The 24,861-nt window shown below is 34.5% G+C and overlaps 2 protein-coding genes across 2 annotated transcripts in view; both read right to left on the reverse strand.

Moving 5' to 3' along the window:
- LOC149959509 (uncharacterized) overlaps positions 1-24,861 on the reverse strand; it is a 337,839-nt gene that overhangs the window by 200,215 nt on the left and 112,763 nt on the right. The gene's annotated exons all lie outside the window — the stretch shown is intronic.
- On the reverse strand, positions 22,539-24,300 carry LOC149959519 (uncharacterized). Its single transcript, XM_090165265.1, has 5 exons — positions 24,237-24,300; positions 24,058-24,143; positions 23,487-23,990; positions 23,060-23,423; positions 22,539-22,999 (listed from the first exon to the last, which is right to left on the reverse strand). Exons 1-5 carry the CDS (start codon positions 24,298-24,300, stop codon positions 22,539-22,541), a joined length of 1,479 nt encoding a protein of 492 aa, XP_090021391.1.

Consider the following 24,861-nt stretch of genomic DNA (forward strand, 5'->3'; position numbering starts at 1 on the left):
GTTACAACGTAAAACGTTTATTAACACCATGCGTTTTCCCAAGCCGATAATCAAAAACACCCACCCCCTTTTAAAGAAACAAGAAGTAGCTTACGTTTCGACATTTTAACCACAAAGAAACCTTAACTAATCGGCCTACGTATACTGTTTGTGAATCGACGAATACAAGCAGTTTCTGACCTGCCCTACGTACTCCCCTGAACAGCTACGCGATAAGCCCACCAAAAAATTGTCAAAACACCGTTTCGTGCGCTAAAATAGATTTCGGTCGCGCGGAATGAACTTGGAAGTATTTCGAAGGATTGTCACCCACTGACACCTACTTTTTACACTACCGAAGCTGCCAGTCGCGCACGATAAAATAGGTTCCATTTTTTTTTTGGTCGTAGTCGCGTGCTACTTCAAAAAACCCCTTCATACGATACGATTTTAGAATTTTTGTTGCGCGCGACAAAATTGTACCGTCTGAACCAGGCTTTAGACGGAAGCTGAGCGGATACTGAATAGAGAGCCCCGTTGGCGAAAATATTTTCCTTTATACCGTGTTTCCAACAGAAGTTTTTCCAACAAAAGATTTGCGCAACAGGCGTAACCATGGCATAAACCACTGGTTTTTTTCGTACGATCTTATTTTTTCCCAAGTACGATACCACGGGCGTATACCAGTAAAATACAGTTATGTAACGTTATTTAGGCGTTACTGATGGTCTCGTTTAAAAACAACACTATCGTAAAAGAAACTAGATATATCCTGCAAAAACTACGAACTATTATCTGAAAATTACAGTTGCAAGTCGTAAACCCAAATATACTGTTTCAAGTGTTAAAAAACAATAAAATGAGGTTGTAAATATTACGGGGAACTACTGTTAATTGATTATTACCAGTAATTTTGTAAATTTAACCCGTATGACTCCCGTAAAAACAACATTTTTACCTCTCCGAGGGGACAAAGTCCCCTAGGAGGGGTTATACAACGACCGTGTCTGTCTGTGGGTGGGTCTGTGGGTGGGTCTGTGGGTGTGTCTGTCTGTCAGGACTGCGAACGCGTTCGCATTTTCGGTGCAAAGTGTAATCACTGCGTACGCAGTTTCTCAAAGGGTTGGCAAAACCACCGTGTGACGGTGAGCGTTAACGGATGCATTTGCGGTTTGGTTTGGATGGTGTTTTTTCGCTCACCGTCGTGACGGTTTGGTGTATTACGGGTTTTGTAATGTTTATGCGTAGGTTGTGAGTGTTGAATTTGTTGTGTTTGTGTTCTGATGGATGTGCATGTTGAGTCTGTTGTGTTTATATGGGCGTTTTCTCTCCAACTTCTTCTTAATGACTTTGGGACGGACCGAGTGCTGAGTGTAATGCTACCTCTCAACGTCCAATGGCAGGGTTTCCACCAGTTGTACACGGTATTCGTCTTAGTATCAATTTGCGATCGCATCGGGCGGGATTTGAACCCGAGACCTCCTGATTGACAGGCGGACGTTCTACCACAGAACCACCGACACTTGTTACGCCTTATTGAAAATTAGACCTTCAGCTTTATCGGAAGCGTATTTAATAGAGTACGAAATTTTGGTTTAAATGAAATAGAATTGAAATTGAAATTATTGCATCGAAGAAATTCTAATTTAGCGTTTCTCTATTGATTAAAAACAAATGCGCCACCCAAGTTTCGAACCCAGACCATTCGGCTTGGCAGTCGAGCGCTCTACCACAGAACCACCGATAGCTGCTTAGATTCACTGAAATTAAGACAGGCATCGTAAGCATAATAGGTAATAAAGTCTTTTTTTATTAATGAATTTATGAAGGCCTAATCTGGTATTTTTTAAAGGTTAAATCTTGTTTTAGCGCAGTCAGCCGAGATTAGAGGGTTAAAGGGTAGACCCTGTGGGTGGTCCACTTTCTTAACGACCTATATATAGTTCTGTTAATTCAAAGGAGATAATTTAACGTTAATTGCTTTAAAAGCTGGCGGTTAGTCAAGTGGCTCTCTGTGCTTTGTTGATGGTAAGGTTTTTGCTTCTTGTAAATACATTTGGTGTGGATATTTGGATATCTACGATTTCTAACGCAGTCAATGATTTCTTGGGTGTGCGAGTCATTATATGATATTGGAAATTGGACGGCATTGGTCTTTTTCATGTGGTATGCGTCACAACGTCAACAGGAAGTGAACGAGTCGTCCACTACCAGATATCTACGGTATCTTCATCAAGGGCGAGTGTTGAAATAAAATGAGCGTTAAAGATGCGGCAAGTATTTCGTAAGCGAGTAATTCCAAAAAGCCTCTGTAGATATTTCTTTCATTAAAATTTGCTTCGTATTATATTTAACTGATAAACTTGTTCTGTAAAAGGGTTTAATTCAATTGTGCATTGTTATAGTACGTCTAACTTACTGTTGTAACTACTTAACTTATGATATTCTGAATAAATTAAAATTGGTCGTTTCGTCTCAATTATTTTAATTATAATTAAAATTTTATACCGGGCGGGATAGAAATGGGTTAATATTTTTAACAAATAACTCTAAATTGCGGAGATATATCTTTAAGGGTTATCTCGAGAAATTAATACCACTAGGGACAATTCTACCGAGGAGAGGTATATTTTGGCTTGCCAACTTGTTTTCTCTCAGTGTAGGAGGGTGGTTTCAAGCCCTGCATGCCACGCGAGCCAACAGCTCCCTACACTCACTATTACCATTAACCTACACAAGTTTTTATGAAAGGGGAAACCGAAGAGCTCGGGGGAAAACCCCTTTAACCAGTGGGGAGAGAACTTACAAACTCAACGCGGAAGGAGTTGTTCCGAGTTTTCACCCAGTGCCACAGGCTGGGATCGAACCGGCTCCTCTTGCTGCGAGGCGAAAGTGCTAACCACTCCGCCACCCCACTTACGCACTGAAATAAACAAGACGTCGCTTAACATCCAGCTGCACAACGTGTTATATGTACCAGAATTAGACGGAAACCTTCTATCCATTGGGCGTATAGAAGAAATAGGATATACGGTAACATTTGAAAATGGCGCGGCCATAATTAAACAACAAGATGGGAAAGCTATATTTGGGTATATTTTTATGGTAGGTGGCACCGCTATTTCATGGTGTAGTAGAAAACAAAAGACAACCGCTCTATCAACCGTCGAGTATTTGGCCATGTGCGAAGTGACCAAAGAAATGCTTTGGATAACTAGCATATTAACAGAACTAGGCGAGAAGAACTTGGTAGAGATATCACCAATAATCCACGTTGACAATCAAGGAGCGATGTGTTTGGCAAAGAACCCAGTTAGTTCTGACAGAAGTAAACACATCGACATAAAACATTTCTTCCTCAGAGAAATGGTTGACGAAGGTAAAGTCGCTTTCAATTATGTCGCAACTGAAAACAACCTGGCCGACATGTTTACAAAACCACTCAGTGCATCGCACTTGAAAAAACATTGTGAACATCTTGGTCTCCACTTGGACTAACGCTACATCGACAAGGAGAAGTGTTGGACAGACGCATATGAAAGTAACATAAACTGTGTCGAAATCGTGAATCCTGCACGCGAACTTTGTCCTCCCTTTCCTTTTTGTTGGTTTGTTTACTCTTCGCAGTTGCTCTCGAGTTACTAAACGAAAGTAGAGAAGGACTAAAACTTAACGCTTTTTTCCAAGATGGCCGCCAAGATGGCCGCCATAACCCCCCATCCCCCCAAAATATTTTCCAAAAACAAAATTTTTGTCCTTGGAAAAAAATCAACATAATATTTTAATTTCAATCTCAAATTTCACCTTGAAGATGATCCTTGACCTCGACGCCTGACACCTGTCCACAACCACTAAGCCTCGGTCTATACCCCCAACAAGTTTGGTCACGATCGGACAAGGTCGAACCGAGATATCGGCGGTAATATGTGACCCCACCAAATACTTATGTTAATTTACTTTTGGTGTCATTTTTTTCGTTTTTTCGTTTTTTAGCCGTTTAAAATGCTAATTAGTTATTTGCGAGATGGGGAAACGAATTCGCGACCTTCGCTTTATACCCTTGGCGGTTTTTGGCCCCACCCAAAATACTTTAATCAACTAAACTAATATAAATAAGTTTTCATTTTTCGCAAATATTTTATTATTTTAAAACAATGTTAGTTTAAGTAATCAAAAAAACACAATTAGTTATTATAATATTTAATAACTATAATATTTTCAATATATTTTTTTAAACATTTAACAAAATATGAAACACTACAAATAAAACTAAAATCTAACAAATTAAATTAATAAATAATAAAGAATTAAAGAAGGATATATAAATAATTTGAAGGCTGAAAAATATAAAAAAAAACAATGTTAAAAATATGTTAAGTGTATAATAAAAAATAATTATAATTACATCAATTCGTAGAAGGTATTTTTCCTCTTTGGTACAAAACGAGATGTCGGGTTGGAAATTCGGGCTAGAATTTATAAATATAAATAAATTAATCTATTAAAAATGAATATATCTAAAAAATATTTACCACAAGAATTCTTTTTGTTGCTCTACCATCTCACGAATAAAACACTGGTTTTGGTCTTAATCGCTTCGGAAGTATACAGTTCGAGAATGTGTGAATTAAAACAGATCGAACGGTATGTTGTACAGTGCCAACATGTTGAATTTGATCTAACACACGAAGTTCAGACTTAAACTTTTTAAATTCTTGTGATTCCACCACGAAATTTGACGAGTATTACAAAGATTATACAGGCTTTAGATGAAATTCACCAGACATCTTGATTCTAGATTTCTTTTGGTAAAATCCTTTACATTGAGATTTTATAGTTTAAGCCTGACATATATTTTTAAAATTTAAAAATATTGCCTTTGGGAATAATTATTAATTTTTTAATACAACTAAGGTTAACTAATTATCCCTATCCTTCTTAAACAAGTTTTTATAAATTAATAAAAACAATTATATTCAATTTTTAAAAACAACCTAGTACAAAATGTACTTATACAATTTTCAGTTAATATACTAATCAATTACCAAAAAAACATAAAACATTAAAGTTTAACCGATATTAGTATAAAAAAGTACATAGAGTACATGAAAAAAATCAGAAAGAATAATAAATAATCAATGGTTCGTTTGATATAGGCGATAGATTGTATCCCAGATGAACTTTGTTGAAATCGGTTTTAAACAAGAAATTTTCAAGAAATGTTTTAAATAATCATTATAATAATAATAATAATAATAAATATAAAAAAACTAATACTAATAAAAAACAAAAAGATATTTATATCAGACAATTAATTTAACCAAAAAATTTGATACCTGACAAAAAAGATAAGAATATCATTTCTTGAAAACTTATTGGATAAAAAAGATGAAAACAAAGAATGTTTGCTATAGAAAAGAAATGTTAATAATCTCAGGTAGACTTTTAAGGTTGCGGTTAGGCTCAAGGGTATATAGCGCAAGAGATGAAAAAACAAAAAAGATAAGAATAATAAAATTTCTTGAAAATGCGTTGGATAAAAACGATGAAAACAAAGGATTTTTAATATAGAGAAAAAAGAACTTTACACCAATCCCAACATTAAATTAATAAAACTAGTTAAAAAAGAAAAAGTAGATTATGAAATATTAAAAACAACCTCCACCGCCTGAATTAAATTAATAAAACTAGTTGATTTGGAAAACATATTTAAAAAACACTTAAACTTTTTAAAATAAGAACATTTAAAATAAAAAATATAAAACATTTTAAAAATTAAAATCTTTCACCAAAATAAACAAATAAAAAAATAAAAACACAAAAAAGTCTTTAAATAAAAAATTAAAATTTTATAAGGTTTGAGTCCTATTTCAAAAAATAAATAGTTTTAGTTTTTTAAAAAAATAAATAAATTATTGTAATTACCTTGAGTCGCAGTTGGAAAAGTTGCCGACGATCGTTTAAATTGTGATTTGGTCGAGATAATTTGCAACTAAAAATAAAAATATTTATTTTAATTATTGTAATTATTTTTTTTAAATTAGTATTCCTTACTCTAAAGTTGTAACTATTTTAACTTCTTGTCGATCCAAATCATTAATAAAAAATAGAACGATCATGCCTAATTCCAAACGGATGGTATATCTCGTTAGGCGAAAGTCAGTTGTAATTAATAATTGTTTTTTTCGAAAAAAGGAAACTTGTTGTAATTGAAAGAGTAACAAAAGGTCACGTTGAAGGCTCCTACGATTTTTGTGTTGATGGAACCATGGGATCTTATTTAAATTTTTATATAGGCGCATATGTTTTCCAATTAGGCGTAAAATTTCGTAAGAAAACCAGCCTTCAAGAGAGGATTGAGTGTGGAACAATAAGCCGTCAAACTCAAAAGCCTCGTGGGGACAGACAAAATTAACAGAATGAACGTCAAATAGACAAGAATTGTTATTGATTCTTCTAGAAAAAACCGAAGCGAAAACAGCTGGCGATAATTTGAAAGAATTTTTTATAAAGGGACAGGCAAAAACAATTTTTTTAAAGGGTTCTATTAATGCTTTACACTCAAGAAAGACAGTTCTCATACAGTAATTTTCAACTCTAATTGAAATATCGTTAATTTTAAAAAGGTTATAATTCCTAACTTTACGTAAAGCTAAATATTTTAGTGAAAAAGGGTTAATAGCGAGAGGATGAGAAATCTTACCAGAAACAGTCAAAACTTCGCGAGAGCCCATGGTTTATAAAAGGAATACGTTGAAAATCACGCTTTTATAAGAAAAAATTTCAGAATATTTAATTTTTACATCCTGATTTTAACCTGTTTTAAAATCAAGTCAAAAGACAATTTTTTTTCAAATACACCCTGCAGAAATATAATTTTATCCCTTCGTTTAAATTTTATACCTCGCAGAAATATATTTCTTACCATAGAATTTTAAAACATCTAACCCTGTAATTACCAAAATTCTTACATCTATAATCGATTTTTAAAGCAAAAAATATTAAAACTCTTAGGGCGTTGTCTTTTTTGTCACGAAATTAAATATAAAGTCCTTCAAAAAAAATAATTAATAATTTTATATTTTTATACATGTCTACATATTTAAATTGTTATTCACAAACAATTTTAAATACCGTTTACATACTGATAAATTATAACTAGGTTCTATCCTTGTAGTATTAATCACTTTAATATTCAAGGTTTTATATTTTGAAAAAAATTAATGAAAAATACATTTGGTATAAAAGGGCAAAATTTTACTATTGAATCATAACAGGTTAAAATGGCTTCCACAAGTAATAGTCAAATCTCCGCGAGTCAGGTAGTTTCAGTTTTTGATAGGCCCGAAGAGGAGATGTTATTAGAGTCGGACGAATCGGATGGGGACTATATTCAAGAGGTTCGTCGCATGTCAAACATCGAAGAAGTTGGAATCGAACAATCAGTGAAAGTCAAGAAAGGTGGAGTGTCTTACGAAACTAAAACTCCGAGAAAAAAAGCGAGCGACAAGGGGGTATATCTAGATATCCAGATATATTCATATAAAAACATCAAACATCTTCCCCAAGATGAGATATGGAAGGGTGATTATAAAAGGGTGAAATTCTTAGCTAACACCCTATCCATGGATGTTATTCGAATCATAAACTCAACAAACAGGCTGAAAAAATTAATTGAGCAGACGGAAGGAAAAATTGTTGTTCCACCCACGAAGGCAAGTTAAACTCATTAATTAATTATTCGTAATAGTAATTAGAATAACATTTTAGACCTGGAAACGAAATTAGAACATGGATGACTCCAGTGATTACGATTCGGACTCTCAATTAGACTTTTCATCTTTAAACAGTTTTAATTATAAAAAGTTTTATAAAATTAAAAAATTAAGCCCTAGAAATTCAAAAAAGTGGAAATGTAAACAATTGGATATTGACCTAGAGCTAATAGACTTAAACGAAATCCCCACACATTTATTTTTTACAGTATTTGAAAAGATTTTGTCCAAAATTATCAAATACGTAAGACAACAAGCACCCGGTTTCGATTTCCTCAGATTTGCAATTCAATCGGAAAATTTAGAACATCCAATTAACATTAAATTTATTAAAATTGATCAGTTAACTGTTTCTCGAATATTTAACCATATAGCTCGCGTTGCTCAATCGAAAAAAGATTTCTTACTAGATGGAGAAATTAAATTTAGTATAATTCTTTTGAAATCCCCACAGAAAATGGGAAAAAAATTTTTAGCTCTAAAAAATAGAGATATTATCGATCTTGATGCTTTTTTGAAAACTAAAGCCAATTTTTACTATATCAACAACATCGATAATTTATGCGTGGCGAGAGGCCTCATAGTCGGAATAAAACTTTGTGAAATTGCCGAGTACAAAAAGAAAAAACTTCCATTAACAAGTGTTCTTAAAGAATATCGAACCTTAACATACTTTCGTAGTAAATTACAAACTGAAGCCGCTAAGAAATTACACGATGATGTAGGAATTGCTCAAGGAGGTGTAGAAATTGGTGATATAGCCAAATTTCAATCATATTTAGCCCCAAAGTATCAGATAATAATATTTAACGCCACGGAAAATTTTCAAATTTATTTCAAGGGTTTTCCCCCTGCCGAAAATAAAATTCTACTTGTAAAAATTGGCACGCACGTTCATTTAGCTAAAAATCTACATTCCATTTGGGGCGGTGTAGCTTCATGCTTAGACTGTGAATTTTTTTTTTATTCTACAGCTCGTAGAAACAAACACCACTGTTTTTCTGCTTCAAATATAAAATGTAAAAGGTGTTTAGGTCTAGAATTTCACGAAATTTTAGAAATTCCTTTAATTCGTTGTAAACTTTGTAATAGATATTTAAAACAAGGGGAATGTTATAGTTTTCACCTGAAAAATGAAACTTGCAAGCTTTTCCACAGATGCGAAAAATGCTGTGTTCAATTTGAAACTTCAAAAACTCACAAATGTGAAACAGCTTGCGAGTCTTGTAAAATCGATCATCCGCCAAACCAACATTATGTTAAACAGTCGACATTTAAAAAAGAACCACGATCCTATGTATATTTCGATATTGAAACTATAATCGAGAATAATATACATAAACCCGTTCTGCTAGTGGCCCAAAGTGAAATTTTAAATCAGCCTGTGGAAACCACGGTTTTTGAAGGACAATACTGTGTAAATAACTTCGTCAATTTTTTGTTTCAACATGAAACTATTTTATTTACGGATGGGAAACGGAAGAGAAAAACAATTAGGCCGAAATTTACCAACCTCATCGTAAAGGCCCATAATCTAAGATCTTTCGACGGAATGTTTATTATTTCTAAATTAATTAATCATGTCATTCCCGAGGTTATTTACGATGGAGCCAAGATACTTACTATTTATATTAAAGGGGTAGACATTCGTTTTGTAGATTCTTTGAACTATGTTAGTGCTCCTTTAAGACATTTTCCTAAAATGTTTTCTTTGCCTCAATCTAAAGGATATTTTCCCTATATTTTTTGGACGAAAGACACTTTGAACTATTCAGGTAAAATTCCGGACGAAAAATACTTTGAACCCCATAAAATGAAAGAATTTGAATACCGAGAATTTAAAAATTGGTATTCACACAAACAGCTCGAACCGGTCTATTGTATTAAATCAGAATCCAGAGCTTATTGTCTTTTAGATTGTAATTTATTACGCTTAGCTATGCAGAAATTTCGCATCTTATATAAAGAACTAATTGAAATTGATATCAGTAATTATGGGGGTATTTCTCTTTCTGGGGCACTTAATAATGTATTTATCGACAAGTTTTTAGAACCATATACACTATGTACTATACCTGCTATCGGTTTGGCAAGTAGACAGAATCAAAGCGAGATTGCATTAAAATATTTATCTTGGTACGAGAAGGAAAATAATTTAATTTTGCAAACTGTCAGATCCGCGGCTGGGGAACAGGCTGTAGGTCCGTATTTTGTAGATGGCTACTGTGAAAATCCACCCATAGTAATTGATGTAATGGGTGATTTCTGGCACGGTTGTCCAAAACATTTTTCTGGCACGAGCTTTAATTCAATTGTCGGAAAAACATTCAAAGAAATTAGAGAAAGAGAATTAGATCGAAAAGAATTTATTGAACAAAATTTACCAAACCACACATATATTCAAATTTTTGAATGTGAGATATTAGACTTGTTGAGAAAAAATGCCGAGGCGAAAGTATTTTTTAATACAATTAAAATTATTCCTAAAATTAACCCTAGAGATTCGCTAGTTGGAGGGCGTGTAGAAACAATTAAGCTGTACCATCAAATTGAACCCTTACTTGGAGAACAAATCCGATATTTTGATTTTTGTAGTCTATATGCGTATTGCTTACAAAAAATGGAGTATGGTTGTAAAAATGTTAAAGTTATCACACACAACTTTGATTATACACCGGACGCGTATTTTGGAATAATTAGTTGTCGAATCCTCCCCCCCAGAGACCTCTACTTACCCGTTCTTCCATACCGATTTAATAAAAAACTTTATTATCCTTTATGCAGAAGTTGTGTAATAAATAATGATTACAAATGTACCCACAGTATTGACGAACGCGCTATAACGGTAGTTTTACCTTCGGTGGAAATCTACTACTCAATAAAAGAATGTAACTACAAACTGTTAGAAATTTTCGAAGTATACCACTATAGTATTACAACCAATTTTTTCAAACCATATATTGACATTTTTTTTAGAGCAAAAGTTAAAAATTCAGGATTTCCACCGAATATTAAAACATATCAAGAGCAAAAAGAGTATTTAGACGCGATATACGAAGCTGATGGAGTAAGGTTAGAGCCTGAGGAAATTGTTGATAACCCATCCTTAAGAACTTCCGCGAAATTGGCGCAAAATTCGTTATATGGCAGAATGGCGTTAAGAATGGACAAATCATCAACTAAAATTATACATAGATACTCCCAATTAACCGAGATTATAGCAGACACATCAAATAAATTAACAGACTTTCATTTAATCAACAACGATGTTGCCATGGTAAGCTATAAAAAAAAGTGAGCTAGCCCCAACATTTCGCAAAGGTAATGTTATTGTGGCTTCTTTTGTCACCAGATACGGGCGTATTCATCTGCATAAGATAATTAATAGGTTGGGAAAGCGTGTAATTTATTATGACACTGACGGAATAAAATTTACACATAAACCACACGAGTGGCTACCCCCCCTTGGTGGTAATTTAGGTGAACTTACGTGCGAGACTCCGAATTCATATATCACAAAATTCGTATCAACTGGACCAAAAAGCTACAGCTATAAACTTGAAAATAATCGGACAATTATAAAACTTAAAGGAATAACTCTTACCAGGGAAAATTCAGAAATCATACATTTCGACGCCTTCAAACAAATGATTTTTGTGCCAAATACCGAGTTTAAGGTGAAAATTCCCTTTAACGTAATAAAAGATAAGTACAAAATGCTTTTACGTGTTGGCAACTTAAGTAAAACTTTCAAAAAGACTTTTTGTAAACGTGTGCTACAAGATAATATTTCTAGTGTCCCCTATGGTTATTTAGAATGTGAAAATGGCGAATTGTAAAATAAAGTTGTCTTTTAATTATAAATCTAAAAAACATGTAACAAAAAAACTTGCAAAACAGGTGTCATTTAACCACATAGTTATCGTAAATGAAATATCTTCCGAAAATCGAGTAAATACTTTATTTTTAAATAACCTAAGATTTAAACTTTTAACTTCCAAAATAGAATTTTTACTAAAAAACGGGAATTAATTATTTTTTGGTGAAGGAGATATTATGATTTATTTTTTATTCAAAAATGTTATTTTTGTATGTTATTTTGAAACTTTATATAACTGGTGAAGGAATGGTTTTGATAAGAAACATTAATCTTTAATAAAATAATTTTTTAAATTTAAAAATGTGTTTGTTTATTTTTTCATATATTCTATAAAACAGTCAATTTACTAACAAAATACGTAGTATGTTGTCTTTGTTTAAACAGTAATGTCTTATATAAAATTTCGTTCACCGTTTCGAATGATGGTGTCAGGACCTACCATGTCGGGCAAGTCAGCATGGACGAACTCACTAATTAGATGGAGGAATGAATTAATTGATAAACCTCCTATTAAAATTATTTATTGTTATTCGGTTTGGCAATCAGGTTACCACGATTTATCTCAGTTTTTAACCGATATAGAGTTTATTCAAGGACTTCCTCCAATGGACAGCGAGTTCTGGGAATCAAATAGAAATTCTTTACTTATTATTGACGACTTAGCAGAAGATCTTTACAAAAATGATCAAATTGCGAAATTGGTTACCGTAGACAGTCATCATTATGAAATTTCAGTCGTATTAATCTCACAAACACTATTTCCTCGAGGCAAACAATCTCGTTTAATCTCTCTTAATATGTCATATCTAAATCTGTTTAAATCTCCTCGAGATCTAAGTCAAATTCAATATCTGGCCAATCAAATATCTCCAAATAATACAAAAATAATTAAAATGGCCTACGATATGGCTACTAGAGAACCTTACAATTCACTATTTATAGACACATCTGTCACTACTCCAGATATCTTACGATTAAGATCGTACACATTTAATCAAATCGGACCACAAATGGTAGTTTTTTCCAATAATAAATAATTTACTATATTATTTTCAAGTTCATTAAAGAAAATGACACCAAAAAAGACAGTACGTAAAAAAACTACTCCTATTGCAAATCCCTCTGACAGGTTTAAAACACACTATCCATATTTAAATTTATTGTATAAATCTAAAGGAGGGATACGTAAAAATTTATTAGCTAACAGTTCTCCAACGCAATTAAAAGCCTTACAGACCGTTTGCAAAAACTTGAAAGGGGGTGGAATTATATTATCTAAAGCCAAAAAAAAACAATTATCTAAATATAAAAAAACAATACGGTTCTTAGCCAGTCCGAAAATTTCGCAAAAAAAGAAGCGTGCTCTAATAATTCAGAAAGGTACGGGATTCTTCATACCGGCATTATTAGGCTCTATTGTTCCTTTAATTGCCAATTTATTCAATAAAAGATAAAATGAAAAAAATGATTTTAGTTCCAGCTTCGAGTGTCGGACAAATATCTCAAGAAAATAAACAGCTTGTTTCTCCCCAGGAAACATATTATAACTTGTTAGATAATGAGTTGCAAAATATATTAACTTCTAATTTAAACAGCCGCTCTAAATTACGAGAATTTCTAAAAATACTGAGCGAGGCCCGGGAAATGAGAAAAGCGATACCGGTACCTAAAGTTGAAATTACAAACTTTCAAGCCCCCGGACCTGTTGGATCATTAAATTCCCCGTTCGCCTCGCAAATTTATTCACCCTTCAAAACGCCCGAGGGAGTTAACGCTGGCGACGCTGCAGAGCTGCGTTTAAATACTATGACACGCAAAATGAAAGAATATCTCAGCGAGAGAGAAAACGAGCAGAGTAGAAAATTCCCGAGTCTCTTAAAAAATGTAGAATCTTGGAAGAGGAAAGCATCTACGCCGATTGTTAAGCAACAACAGATAATTACTGATGATAGAATGCATAAACGATTAAATCGAGAAAATGAAATATTTGAAGAATACTTAGAAAATACCGATATTGGAAGTCAATTAAGCAAGGAAGATGATTGGGATCGAGAGCTATCTTTGGAGGAGGATTCTGTTGGTGGCGTTCCAATATCGCCGCAAAAAAAATTAAAATTACCATCCCCTAAAAAATCGCCAAGGCCTAAAAGACAGACCCGCCCTCCTTCTCGTTGGCAAGAATAATAAAAATGTGTAAAAATAATTATGTGTGAAATAAATAAACATTTTTTTATTTTAAACAAATCGATTTATTTCGTTTCCACTCTTTCATCAAATGAATACATATATTCAACAACGCTAAACTATCATTTCTTTTTAAATCGAAATTATACAATTCGTTAATTATTTTACTGTAAGAAATCCCCACACATCTCGAGGTTATAAAATAAATTACATGTGGTCCGCAGTTTTGGCTTTTATTTGATTGAAATTTATGAGTATTGTGTCGAATACGCTTGCTATATCGTTCTAGGAAAAATCCATAGTCACGATGTGATCTTCCTAGAGAACAAAAAAAGTCCAGAATGTCGCCCGATTTGTAAACAGCCGTCCAATGAGACCCTGGAAGCGTATCAGGATCGGTGTTGATTACGAAACAATATGATTTTTTTTAATTGGAACTTTTGGTAATCTATTAGCGGGAAACACTCCGATAAATTTATCTCTCGAGCGGGGGTCACACTTAAGTATAGCTTGGATTTGATTAGTGTTCATCTTTCACGTTACTGTCAAAATGCATAATTTCTCATATTGATCTTTTGTTAAGTTGATTCCTCTGATAGATGGTTTCAAACTCCCGTCTTCTTTTTTAAAATGTCGCACGTCGAAAGTTTCGTTACATTTTACAAGGTACGTGTCTCTTCCTAAATCGTAGGCTTTGTCGCAAACTCCAATATCTAAGCTGTATTCGGGACTTCTTTTTTTAAATTTCATCGCGGTTGATACTATTGTTGTGCTCACGCCAAATATTACAATCGCGAGACCCAGGAGAATGTGTACTTTACCCATGGATAACAAAATGTTGAATAAAGACTTTAGCGCTCTACACTTGAATTTTAACTATTTCTTGAGCGTAAAAAGCTCCTTTAATTATATTGCCGGTCAAATCTTTCACAATATACATACAGGGATCTCTCGTAATTACTCTATGAATTTCAAATATTTCGGCTGTAAACGTTCCCTTGTATGCTTTATCAAATGTTGTTTTTGCAACGGCTAATCGAACTTTATCCCCAATTTTTAAAGTTGGCTTTCCAATCATACTAAGGTTGCCATAGTTTTTTTCCCAAATTGCCGATTCATTGTTTTTATTGACATCTTTAGGGGCGATTCCCGTTGTTGAATGTTTTCGAGCGTTATAAGATTTTGCAATTAATGGTAGTTTATTAAGATAGTGTAAATCGCCGGTCTTGGTAATTATTTTAAAAATTTTAGATTTTACCGTGCGAACGAATCTCTCAACCATAGAAGCCTTTTTCTCAGAGTACGTGAGGTAATGGTGGATGTTATAACGTTTTAAGAGAGCGCGAAATGGGGCGTTTCGAAATTCTGTCCCTGCGTCGGTACATAAATTAAGGGGTACCCGTTTTTTGAAAATCTCTCTAAAGGCCTTCACAATCTCGCTCGAGGTTTTATTTTTAATTGGCAGAATAAAAACGAATTTGCTTAATATATCCTGAACTAATAACGTATAGCGGTAATTTTTATTAAAAGTTTGTAAAATAGGGAGGTCTAATAAATCGGCCATAAATGTCTCATCAATCGTCGTTACATATAATTTGGTACGTTTAAAATTTAACCTCCTAGCTCTGTGTTGTGTGTAGGTTGGTTGTTTACTGAGAAAATTTTTAATTTCTTTTTCCGAAATTTTGGGAAATTTTTTTCTTAAAGTAACACTGTCAGAATAACTGTATGGGCTTTCAACATCGTAATAAACTTTACTTAATTGTTTGTCTGTTTTTGACAACACCATTTTTAAATGTGTGAATAGAAATAATAAAAACAGATTATAGTAAAAGTTTTTATTTTAATAAATTAAATCACATTTTAAGTTTGACACATTTTGAACAATATCAAAATATAATTGACTTTCTACTATTAAGGGATCAAGACCAAATTCCTTTTGGAATCTTACAACAATATGATCGTAGTTTAATTGGGGGATAGCTATTAATATCATATTTTCCACTCGGTCTTCAAAATTTGTGCTAAATCCTAGTTTACAAGAGACATCATGAGCAATCGAAGATTTACAATGCGGATTCTCACAATTTTCGGTAATTTCAAACATTTTATCCGTGAGCTCATGTACAATTATGTCACGCATAATATTTTTTGCCGACAAAATTAAATTAATCTCCTGATCGATTGTGTGTTTACAATGTTTTAATCTTTTCCACCCTGCTTCGTTGAGATTAAAACCATAATTTGTTGAATAAAAAAGATGATACAAATGGTTTTTTCCTCTTGCGCAAGCTCGTACATCCACGAGTTTTTCCTTTTGTCCCTTGAAACAGTCGATTTTTATCTTAGAACCTTCAAGAGGTAGCCAGGTGTGAAAACTAGCAACTTGGTCTTAAAAAAAATCAGTTATTTCCTTTTCGAATGTGAATAGAGATTGCCAGGCTTCCAAATTCAGTTCAAATTCGGCGCAAGTGTCTAGTCGGTAAATTTTGATGGATGGATTGACATAACCTAGCACCGTTACTTCTTGTTTAGGTGAGAGACTGTGAGTTCGAGACATCTTTACCACTACGATTTCGCGAAACAACTAACCAATCTTTGCCCTCGTTAATTGATTTTATTCCGTAATATACGTAACTTGACGCTCTTGGTTAATGACAAATCGGTTTTCGTATTCTCCAATAATAATTATGTTTTGAATATTAGTTAAGGGGGAAGAAAACTTCATTACCATCCGTAAACTACCATTTCGTTGAATTGAGAGATTGTTAGAGTTTGCCGAGGAATCGTAAGTTAAATCAAACGCGAATAATGTATTACCGTTTTTATAATTTTCGTAATCAATACAATTACCAGAGTTATTTCCAATTAAATCCATTGCCGAGAATAGTGAATAATATGACCTAGTGTAAAGGTTTTTATTAAAATCTGGAGTTAGAGCAGTTTCTGGTATATTCTGGTCGTCTAATGAAAGTTGTAAGAACGAGAGATTATTATGGTTAAATTGAAAGGGATTTTCTCGACTAGAACCATTGTAAGCTGAATTATTTACCATTCCGATTATTACACGATTTGGAATTTTACCTAAAAAAATATTTGACTTCACGAAATCGCTCGCGCCTGCTGAAATTGTTAGAGTTTTAACAACAGTTTGTGTTAGATCGTACAAAGCCCTCTGTTTGTGTAATATCGCATTATGTGCCAGCTGGAGATCTGGATTTACGAGAATATGTTTAGCAGTAAGAACCGCTTCTTCGATAATCAATCTATATTTGATATTAACATCTTCTTGTGAAATAATTATAAATTCCTCGGAATTTTTCAAGAGTCGAATTCTTAAATTCACTTTGTTTAAAAGAAATTTGTCTATTTTACAAGAGTCTACATGAAGTCTTCCCATATATTCACAAAGTTTCGATCCCGCAATATCTTTACTTCTTTTTAATATTCCATTGTTTTTCATATCTTTATGAACATCGTCAAACGCTAGCGTTGGGTCGCAAAACCCGTCTTCGTAATAGCCCTCGGCGGTTTTGTAAGATTGTTTGGCGCCTTTATCAAAATTTAAAACTGTTGCTAAATATGCTAAATATGGGTAGCAGTTGTTGCTAGATTGTACTAAAGTCTCATTCATAAACACGTCTATTTGGCTAAAAATAGAATGCAATGGAAGATTACATAGTGATACTTTTTTTTCGGCTGCTGGAATATCTATTAAAACACCGTTTTGTTCTTTTTTAACCCGAATTCGAATTTTAAGCATCAAGTTTGTCAATATAATAATCCCCCCCGGGGATAGAAAAATCAATCTGTGTAGCATTAGACAAGGGAGCTATAGGGAAATAGTCTACAAATTTATTCCCCTCAATATTGCCATTAATCAGGGGTTCGTTAAAAAGCTCTAACTCTGAACACATAGATTCAAATTGAGGCATAATGCTTTAGTCAAGAAAATCGGTTTTTGTTCTCTTGCGTTTTCTTTGCTTATTGCGTAATTTTGATTTGCGCTTCTTTACTCTTCGAGCTCCAGAGCCTTTCTGTGTATTTAATATGGTATCACCGAGACTATTTAGAAAAAGATTTGTTCCAGCAATTTTACTATTTTTTTTTAACGACTCCTTAAAATTTTGACCCGCAACAACATCGTCCATAATTCTCTTCCCCATAACCAACCCTTGAATACCGAGTGATTTAGCTACGGGTCGAAAAAGAGGTGTTACGAATCTTGCTAAACTTTTAAAAATTGACCCAAATCCACGACCAGTCTGATATTGACTTCCTCGAAAGATGTTATATCCGCGTCCTGTTTGTACATAATGATGATAGTATCTTTCCATGATGAGCTTGTTTTAAGTGTACTTTAGACTAAGCATCCAGTCTTTTAAATATTAATTTAATAATAGTCTTGCCTGTTTTATATGGTAGGAGTTCACCGTAATCCGACCTTAAAGAAATTTCTATAGTCTGTATTTGATCGTAAAGAACTGGAAAATAGTCTAAAAAATGAAATCTTTCAACCTGTGCTCGATTTTTATTTTCGGTTAATTTGATAATTCTCAGCAGGGGGGTATTAGTGTGTCCTGTTATTATAGGTTGTATAATATTTGTATAGACATAAATTCCGGATATTCCGTGGTTGAGATCTGCGGGGTACATACCTATTTCGTTAAAAAGAGGTCTTTCAATTTGATTGTTTGAAAAACCTAACATTCGCCCGAGTTTGGGGTTATCTATTGGAAAGGTTAAAAAACTGTTTCCACCCAAACCTTTAACTGAAACTGTCGAATCTGAATTAAAATTAAACTCGAATTTAGCCCAACTCTGATGTGGCAATGATTGTTTCATTGCTAATAAAATATCATCAATAGTGTGGTACACACCAGTTGGAATTCGACAATGGAATTTGTCTACAATATTTAGTTTATTATTTTTACCATGTTCGTAATTGTGGAAATCAATATCACGTTTTTGTCGTCGACTATTCTCAACTCTGTTTAAATCGTTTCGAAAAATTATAAAATTAGCCGTATTTAGAAGGCGTATTAGAAGGCGTATTTTCCGGGTAAATATCGGGTGATGCGTTCGAAGGTAGAAATACTACGAAACTTGACATCTTTATAATGACAGTTTCAGTTGGGCGACATCTCGTTTTATACTAATAAAAGATCTAGCGTGATAGATCGAAAGGATTGGGATTTGAACTTGAGACTGTTTGAATAACGTCCTGCAACGCTACCGATCTACCACGCTAAACCTTAACATGAAAAAGTTAAAATATCTATTTTTACGTAGGAAAAATAAAAACAATATATTTATTAGAAAATCAGCTTTATTCACATATTTTCAATCATTTGACAAGTTTGTTCAAGATTTTCCAAAACCTCGATGGGTGTTTCAACTTGATTAAGAGTTAAAATTTGATTATTTTTACAATATTCTTGAAAAAAAATAATAGCTTCCATCTGCTCATCAGATGGCATGACAAAGTCCGGTGGAAATACAACATTTGATTTCATTGTTGAATTTAAAGTTTCTTCGGACTTAATACCAGTTGTCTTTTTTTTTACGATGAATTTTCTTTGGAGTTCCAGTACCATTAACAAACTCGTTTAACCATTCTTGATGTTTTACGTTAAACTCGTTCAAATAATCAATAATTTGATCGTCTAATATTTCTTCTTTGGTTGTATATTCTGGTTTCTTTGAATGAAGACAATCGCAAACATCAATACGAATTTGATTTTTATAACTACTCGATAAGTGATCCATTAAGTGTTGCTTAAAAATTGTCTTGTCAAGATATTGTTCTTGACAAATCCAGCATTTAACACTAAAGTTTAAATTATCAAAGAAATTAAAAGCGTGTTTGCGACATGTCTCATTATAATAACAAGGATTCTCGGTAGGCGATTTGCATTTAATTTCTGGTTTCCCCATAAATAACTTCATTTTCTTAACCTTTAAAGAGCTCGATTTTTGAGACGTCTTACGCTTACACATATCCTTTGACTTTTAAATGTAAAAACAATTATTATTTATAGAAATAGTTATTATCGCAAGTTTAGACTCGTTTATTAGCTGTTTAAAGTATTTTGGGTGGGGCCAAAAACCGCCAAGGGTATAAAGCGAAGGTCGCGAATTCGTTTCCCCATCTCGCAAATAACTAATTAGCATTTTAAACGGCTAAAAAACGAAAAAACGAAAAAAATGACACCAAAAGTAAATTAACATAAGTATTTGGTGGGGTCACATATTACCGCCGATATCTCGGTTCGACCTTGTCCGATCGTGACCAAACTTGTTGGGGGTATAGACCGAGGCTTAGTGGTTGTGGACAGGTGTCAGGCGTCGAGGTCAAGGATCATCTTCAAGGTGAAATCTGAGATTGAAATTAAAATATTATGTTGAATTTTTTCCAAGGACAAAAATTTTGTTTTTGGAAAATATTTTGGGGGGATGGGGGGGTTATGGCGGCCATCTTGGCGGCCATCTTGGAAAAAAGCGTTAAGTTTTAGTCCTTCTCTACTAACGAAGTGTATGGCAAATTTATCTTTTGAGTATTAAACTTAGTTCTTTATTGTTAAAACTTTGGTAATTCATATTTAAAATATATAACTACACCTGTTACGATCCATTATTAACAGATGTATATTAAATGATTAAAAATTTTGTCATTATCTAATCATTTTAATCATGATTTGATAATTTAAATTTAAAATTCAGCTCGGTGGGGAGGGGAGGTGTTGTGGAACTTTTCAACTTGGGAACTCACATTCCGATGGACAAAGTCGCAATAAGGCTTTAGAGCAGTAGCGCAGCAAGGAATTTGGTTCGGGACGGGGCGCATAATAGAAAACACAGTTGCACAGACAACCATAAGTTTAGGGGCACTGGTAACGCCACTGCTTAAAAGTAGGAAATACCTAATCTTTCGATCGATAGCATAGTGCTGATTGGAACTAGGCACAGTTGTTCCAATTGAGTCAAAACTATGTTTTGATTCGAGACCAAATTCCGCATTGGTTTATTTCAGCGAAAAATTTTATCTTATATTCAGTGACCTCAGGTGGCGTAACTAGCGACACCCCACTAACGTTGGTCAAATTTGACTGAAATTCAAATTATCTTCTTGGCCCACATTTTTAAAATTTAATTGAGACGTTAACGCAACCAACATAGTAGCTAGATAATAATATTTGTCAGAAAATTATATTTCATAGCGAAAGTCAATAACAACAACGTTTCAACCTTGTGGAAATTCATCAAGTTGTTGCGAACGAAAATCCACTATTTTTAGCTAACTTAACGAAATTCGTTTTTTTTTGTTTAGCAAAAAGATAACTTTTTGTAATTTGAAAATGAAAAATAAACACTCGATAGTTTTAAAAATTGCGCGCTTATAAAAACGTCGGCTATGTCGCTTTCGCGACCTTTTGATCAGGGAACAAAGTTACATTTTAGGTATTTTTATAGCAAAAGGGCGCCATTCAAGAGATTTTCCCAGGGCACCACAAACCCTCGCTACGCCACTGCCGAAGTTATAGCTATTTAATTCTTTGGGTGCAACGGATTTTCGAAAAAAAAACAACTATTTAATCCTATAACTTCTTGCTGCGAGGCGAAACCGCTAACCACTCCGCCAACCCACCTATATAAAATTTACTAAAGACGTTTTTAATCCAAGCCAAAACCACCCTCGACTACTTTTGAAACTAAAAAACGTACATATCAAATACGATCACCTGTACGAAAACGTAACCGACGCCAGAGTCTAAACTATTTGCTATTTGTTATTCTTAAAAACCAGGAATTTTTCATTGGTTGCAATAAGCAAGATAATTCTAGTGAACGAGAATTGACATCACAGCTGAGAAAAGAAGCGCCTGTAACAAGAAATTGTGCAGCTTACAAGGAGACGCCCCGAGGTGTAACGCACTGATTTGGTTCAAACTCGGGGGTTTGGTAGACCTTTATGTAACCTGAAACACCCTAAAGGGAAATGTCTCCATAGGCAACCGTTTTGCCATGGCAACCAAAAATGGTTTTGACAATACAAAATGGAAATTTTCCTATTGAATATAACACAGGAATCTGACCAAATGTAAGGGTACCCCTGTAAAGATTGTAATGAACTTCGAACTTTTTCATTATTTTCTCATTTTTATTTTCTATTTTTAGCATTTTCAAAGGGGGTACCCTAAAAATTGGTCAGATTCTTATGTTACTTTCAATGGGAAAATTTCCATTTTGTGTTGTCAAAAACATTTTTGGTTGCCATGGCAAAACAGGTGCCTATGGAGACATTTCCCTTTAGGGTGTTCCATGTTACATGAAAATCTACCGAACACCCGAGTTTAAACAAAATTGGTGTGTTACACCTCGGGTCGTCTCCTTGTTAGTGATTGCTCGCCTTAACGAGTTTTCCTGCATGCGCTCACAATGACGGATAGGCCAAAAACCATGATTTTCGCCCAAGGTCTTTAGACCACCTGAAATGTGGTCACCCGAAAAACCGAAAGGTGCCATTTCCCCCAAAGTTCGTAGGATTATTTGGGATATTTATAGAATTTAAATTTGACTAAGAAATATTCGTAAACAATTCGTGTGTTTTATTTAAAAACAGTTCTTTATAATAATAACAGTAAAATATCCAATCAGGATGGTCAAATTAAATTAAATATTTCAATAAATAAGCCCAAGTAAAGTTATTATACAAGCGACTAATTTTTTGTCGCATTTGAATTAGTGGTCGTTTCCGGTAAAGACGGCTCCACAGTTGACGCACTCGGTCTGGAGTCTTCAACTCCGACACTTCCGGGAATAGTGACCTGACTCGCCGCAGAATCACTGCCACTACTGGCGGGGTTAGGCGCCTGCGTTGAAGAACCACCTTCGAAATCGTCAGTCTTAGGGGGTGACACTGCACCTGATTGCTGTCTTCCTTCAAAGGCGTTCTGTTTCCCCACAGAAGTCGCGTGTACAGGTTCCTTGGAGCTACCCTTACCAGGAGTGCATGGAAGCGCTTTCTTGGTCAATTCTTTAACCGCAGGCATTCCAAACATTTGAAAGAGATCAATGGGTAAGTTACTAGCAACCCCGGATATGCCATCGGGCTTCAGGGTACTGATGACAGTGGCCAGGCTATCTTTATTTAAAGTTGAGACGCTGTGTTGATCATTGCCTTTAAAATAGACAATTATAAATACCATTTCCTTAACACGAAAACACAGGTTTGACTTACTTAACAAGTACAAGTTTTCGTTGCTAAGTAAAGAAACCTGCTGGAGTAACGCTGACAGTAGCTCTGTTATTTCGCCGTCATCCACACCATTACCAACTTCGTCCTGGTTCTTTGAAGGAACGTAATTGAAAGCGCTCTTTTCGGTGCATTGCACATCAGACTTGGCTTTCTCGCAGTTATTGAGGACCACGATCGTGACGTTATTGAACGTTTCCGTATTTCCGACGTCGAAGAGTTGGGTGCTCGAACTCGACAGACTTGGAACCTCCATGTTCACGGATTTGTGGTCGTTGCCATTCACGACCAAAGAAGTTACGTTGATTATAACATACGGAATATCTTCGTTGACTCCTTGGATTTTACTCTATAAAGAGGATTAGTAAACTAGTAACTATGATTAATGGCGTTAGTTATAATAATTAAGTACCCAATTATTGTATTCCTCAGCGTCACCTTGAGGCCCGATGTTATTTACGTTAAATGTCCCAACTTCTGGTTTTCGAGTAAGTGGGACTGAATCATATTTGAGAGGAGGATAGTGTGGCAATTGAAAGACTGGGCTCAGAGGTACTGGCTTAAACGGGGGATAGGTCGTAACCGGCCAAGAATAGTTCAATGACACAGTATTCCAAGGAGCCAGTGTTGGGAGTCCTTGAGTCCAAGTCGAGTAATTGATCATAGGCAAAGGTTTGAACGGTGGGTACGTTGGCAACCTCAGAGTCAGTTGCGGCAAATCTAAAGTTGGAAACTGGACCACTCCTGTCTTCAACGGAGCCCAAGTGGGAAGAGAGACCGAAGGAACGAAAGGTTTAGCGATGGCTGGCATGGGTTTGAATGGCGGAAAGGTGGGAAACTTCGGAGGAGGTAGCATTGGCCAGAAAGGGGCGCTCCAGCAGCACACCTTCAACGGTAACCAAGGAGCAGGATCTTCCTGTGTATTTATTTTTTTAAATTCACTGTTTATTATATAAGTTCTACTATAATTAAGATTAAATTACTTTGATGAGCTTCGCATTGTTACTCGGCCGAGTTTCTTCTGGCTCATGATGCAAGTTGTACATTAACTCGCTTACCCCCGCTGAAACTAACAATTACAATGAGTTATTAAATTGATTTTTTTATTTTTTACCACTATCGATTTAAATGATTTAAATTCCAAAGTTACTGAAAACCTCACCTGGAAAACTCTCAGCAGCCCACACTCCTCCAACCGCAAACACAACAATACACGTCCAAATCATTGCTTTCTATAGGTGCAACTCCTACGATTGTTGTGGTGTTCATAATAGTTAACATCGTTCTTTTATATTTAAAGTTAAAAGGTTAAAGTTCAATATTTTTAAACATTTATCTTGCATTTCATATTTCCGCTAAACGTTTTGTAAATAAAAAATGTTAAAATTTCTTAGGTATAAAGGTCATGACAGACGACGTAAGAACATTTATTCTTTAAAAGGAGAAACTAAATGAAAAGGTCCATTACAACTGCAAAGTTTGCCGGGAGTAGTGGCTCACTCCTGTAATCCCAGGCGTCCGGGAGGTAGAGTTTGTGGATGGTCGTGTGAGGACGACTACCAATTCCCCAACGGGTGGTCGGAATACTTCCGCCACGGGTGTCCCCACCCCTGTCCCCACGTATCCCCCGTTGGCGTGGCCGTTACACATATCTCGCCTGATTAATCAGATGGTGTTTCGCCGGGCTCGCGGTCTTCTCAGACTCAATCAGCCCTTTCTTCCTTGAATAAAAAAAAACTGCAAAGTTTCTCTGGAAAGATGCCTTAAAGCACTTGTATAGGAAATCT

The sequence above is a fragment of the Leiobunum rupestre genome, chromosome 2 (assembly GCF_980474605.1).
Source record: "Leiobunum rupestre chromosome 2, qqLeiRupe1.1.hap1, whole genome shotgun sequence".
NCBI lineage: Eukaryota > Metazoa > Arthropoda > Arachnida > Opiliones > Sclerosomatidae > Leiobunum > Leiobunum rupestre.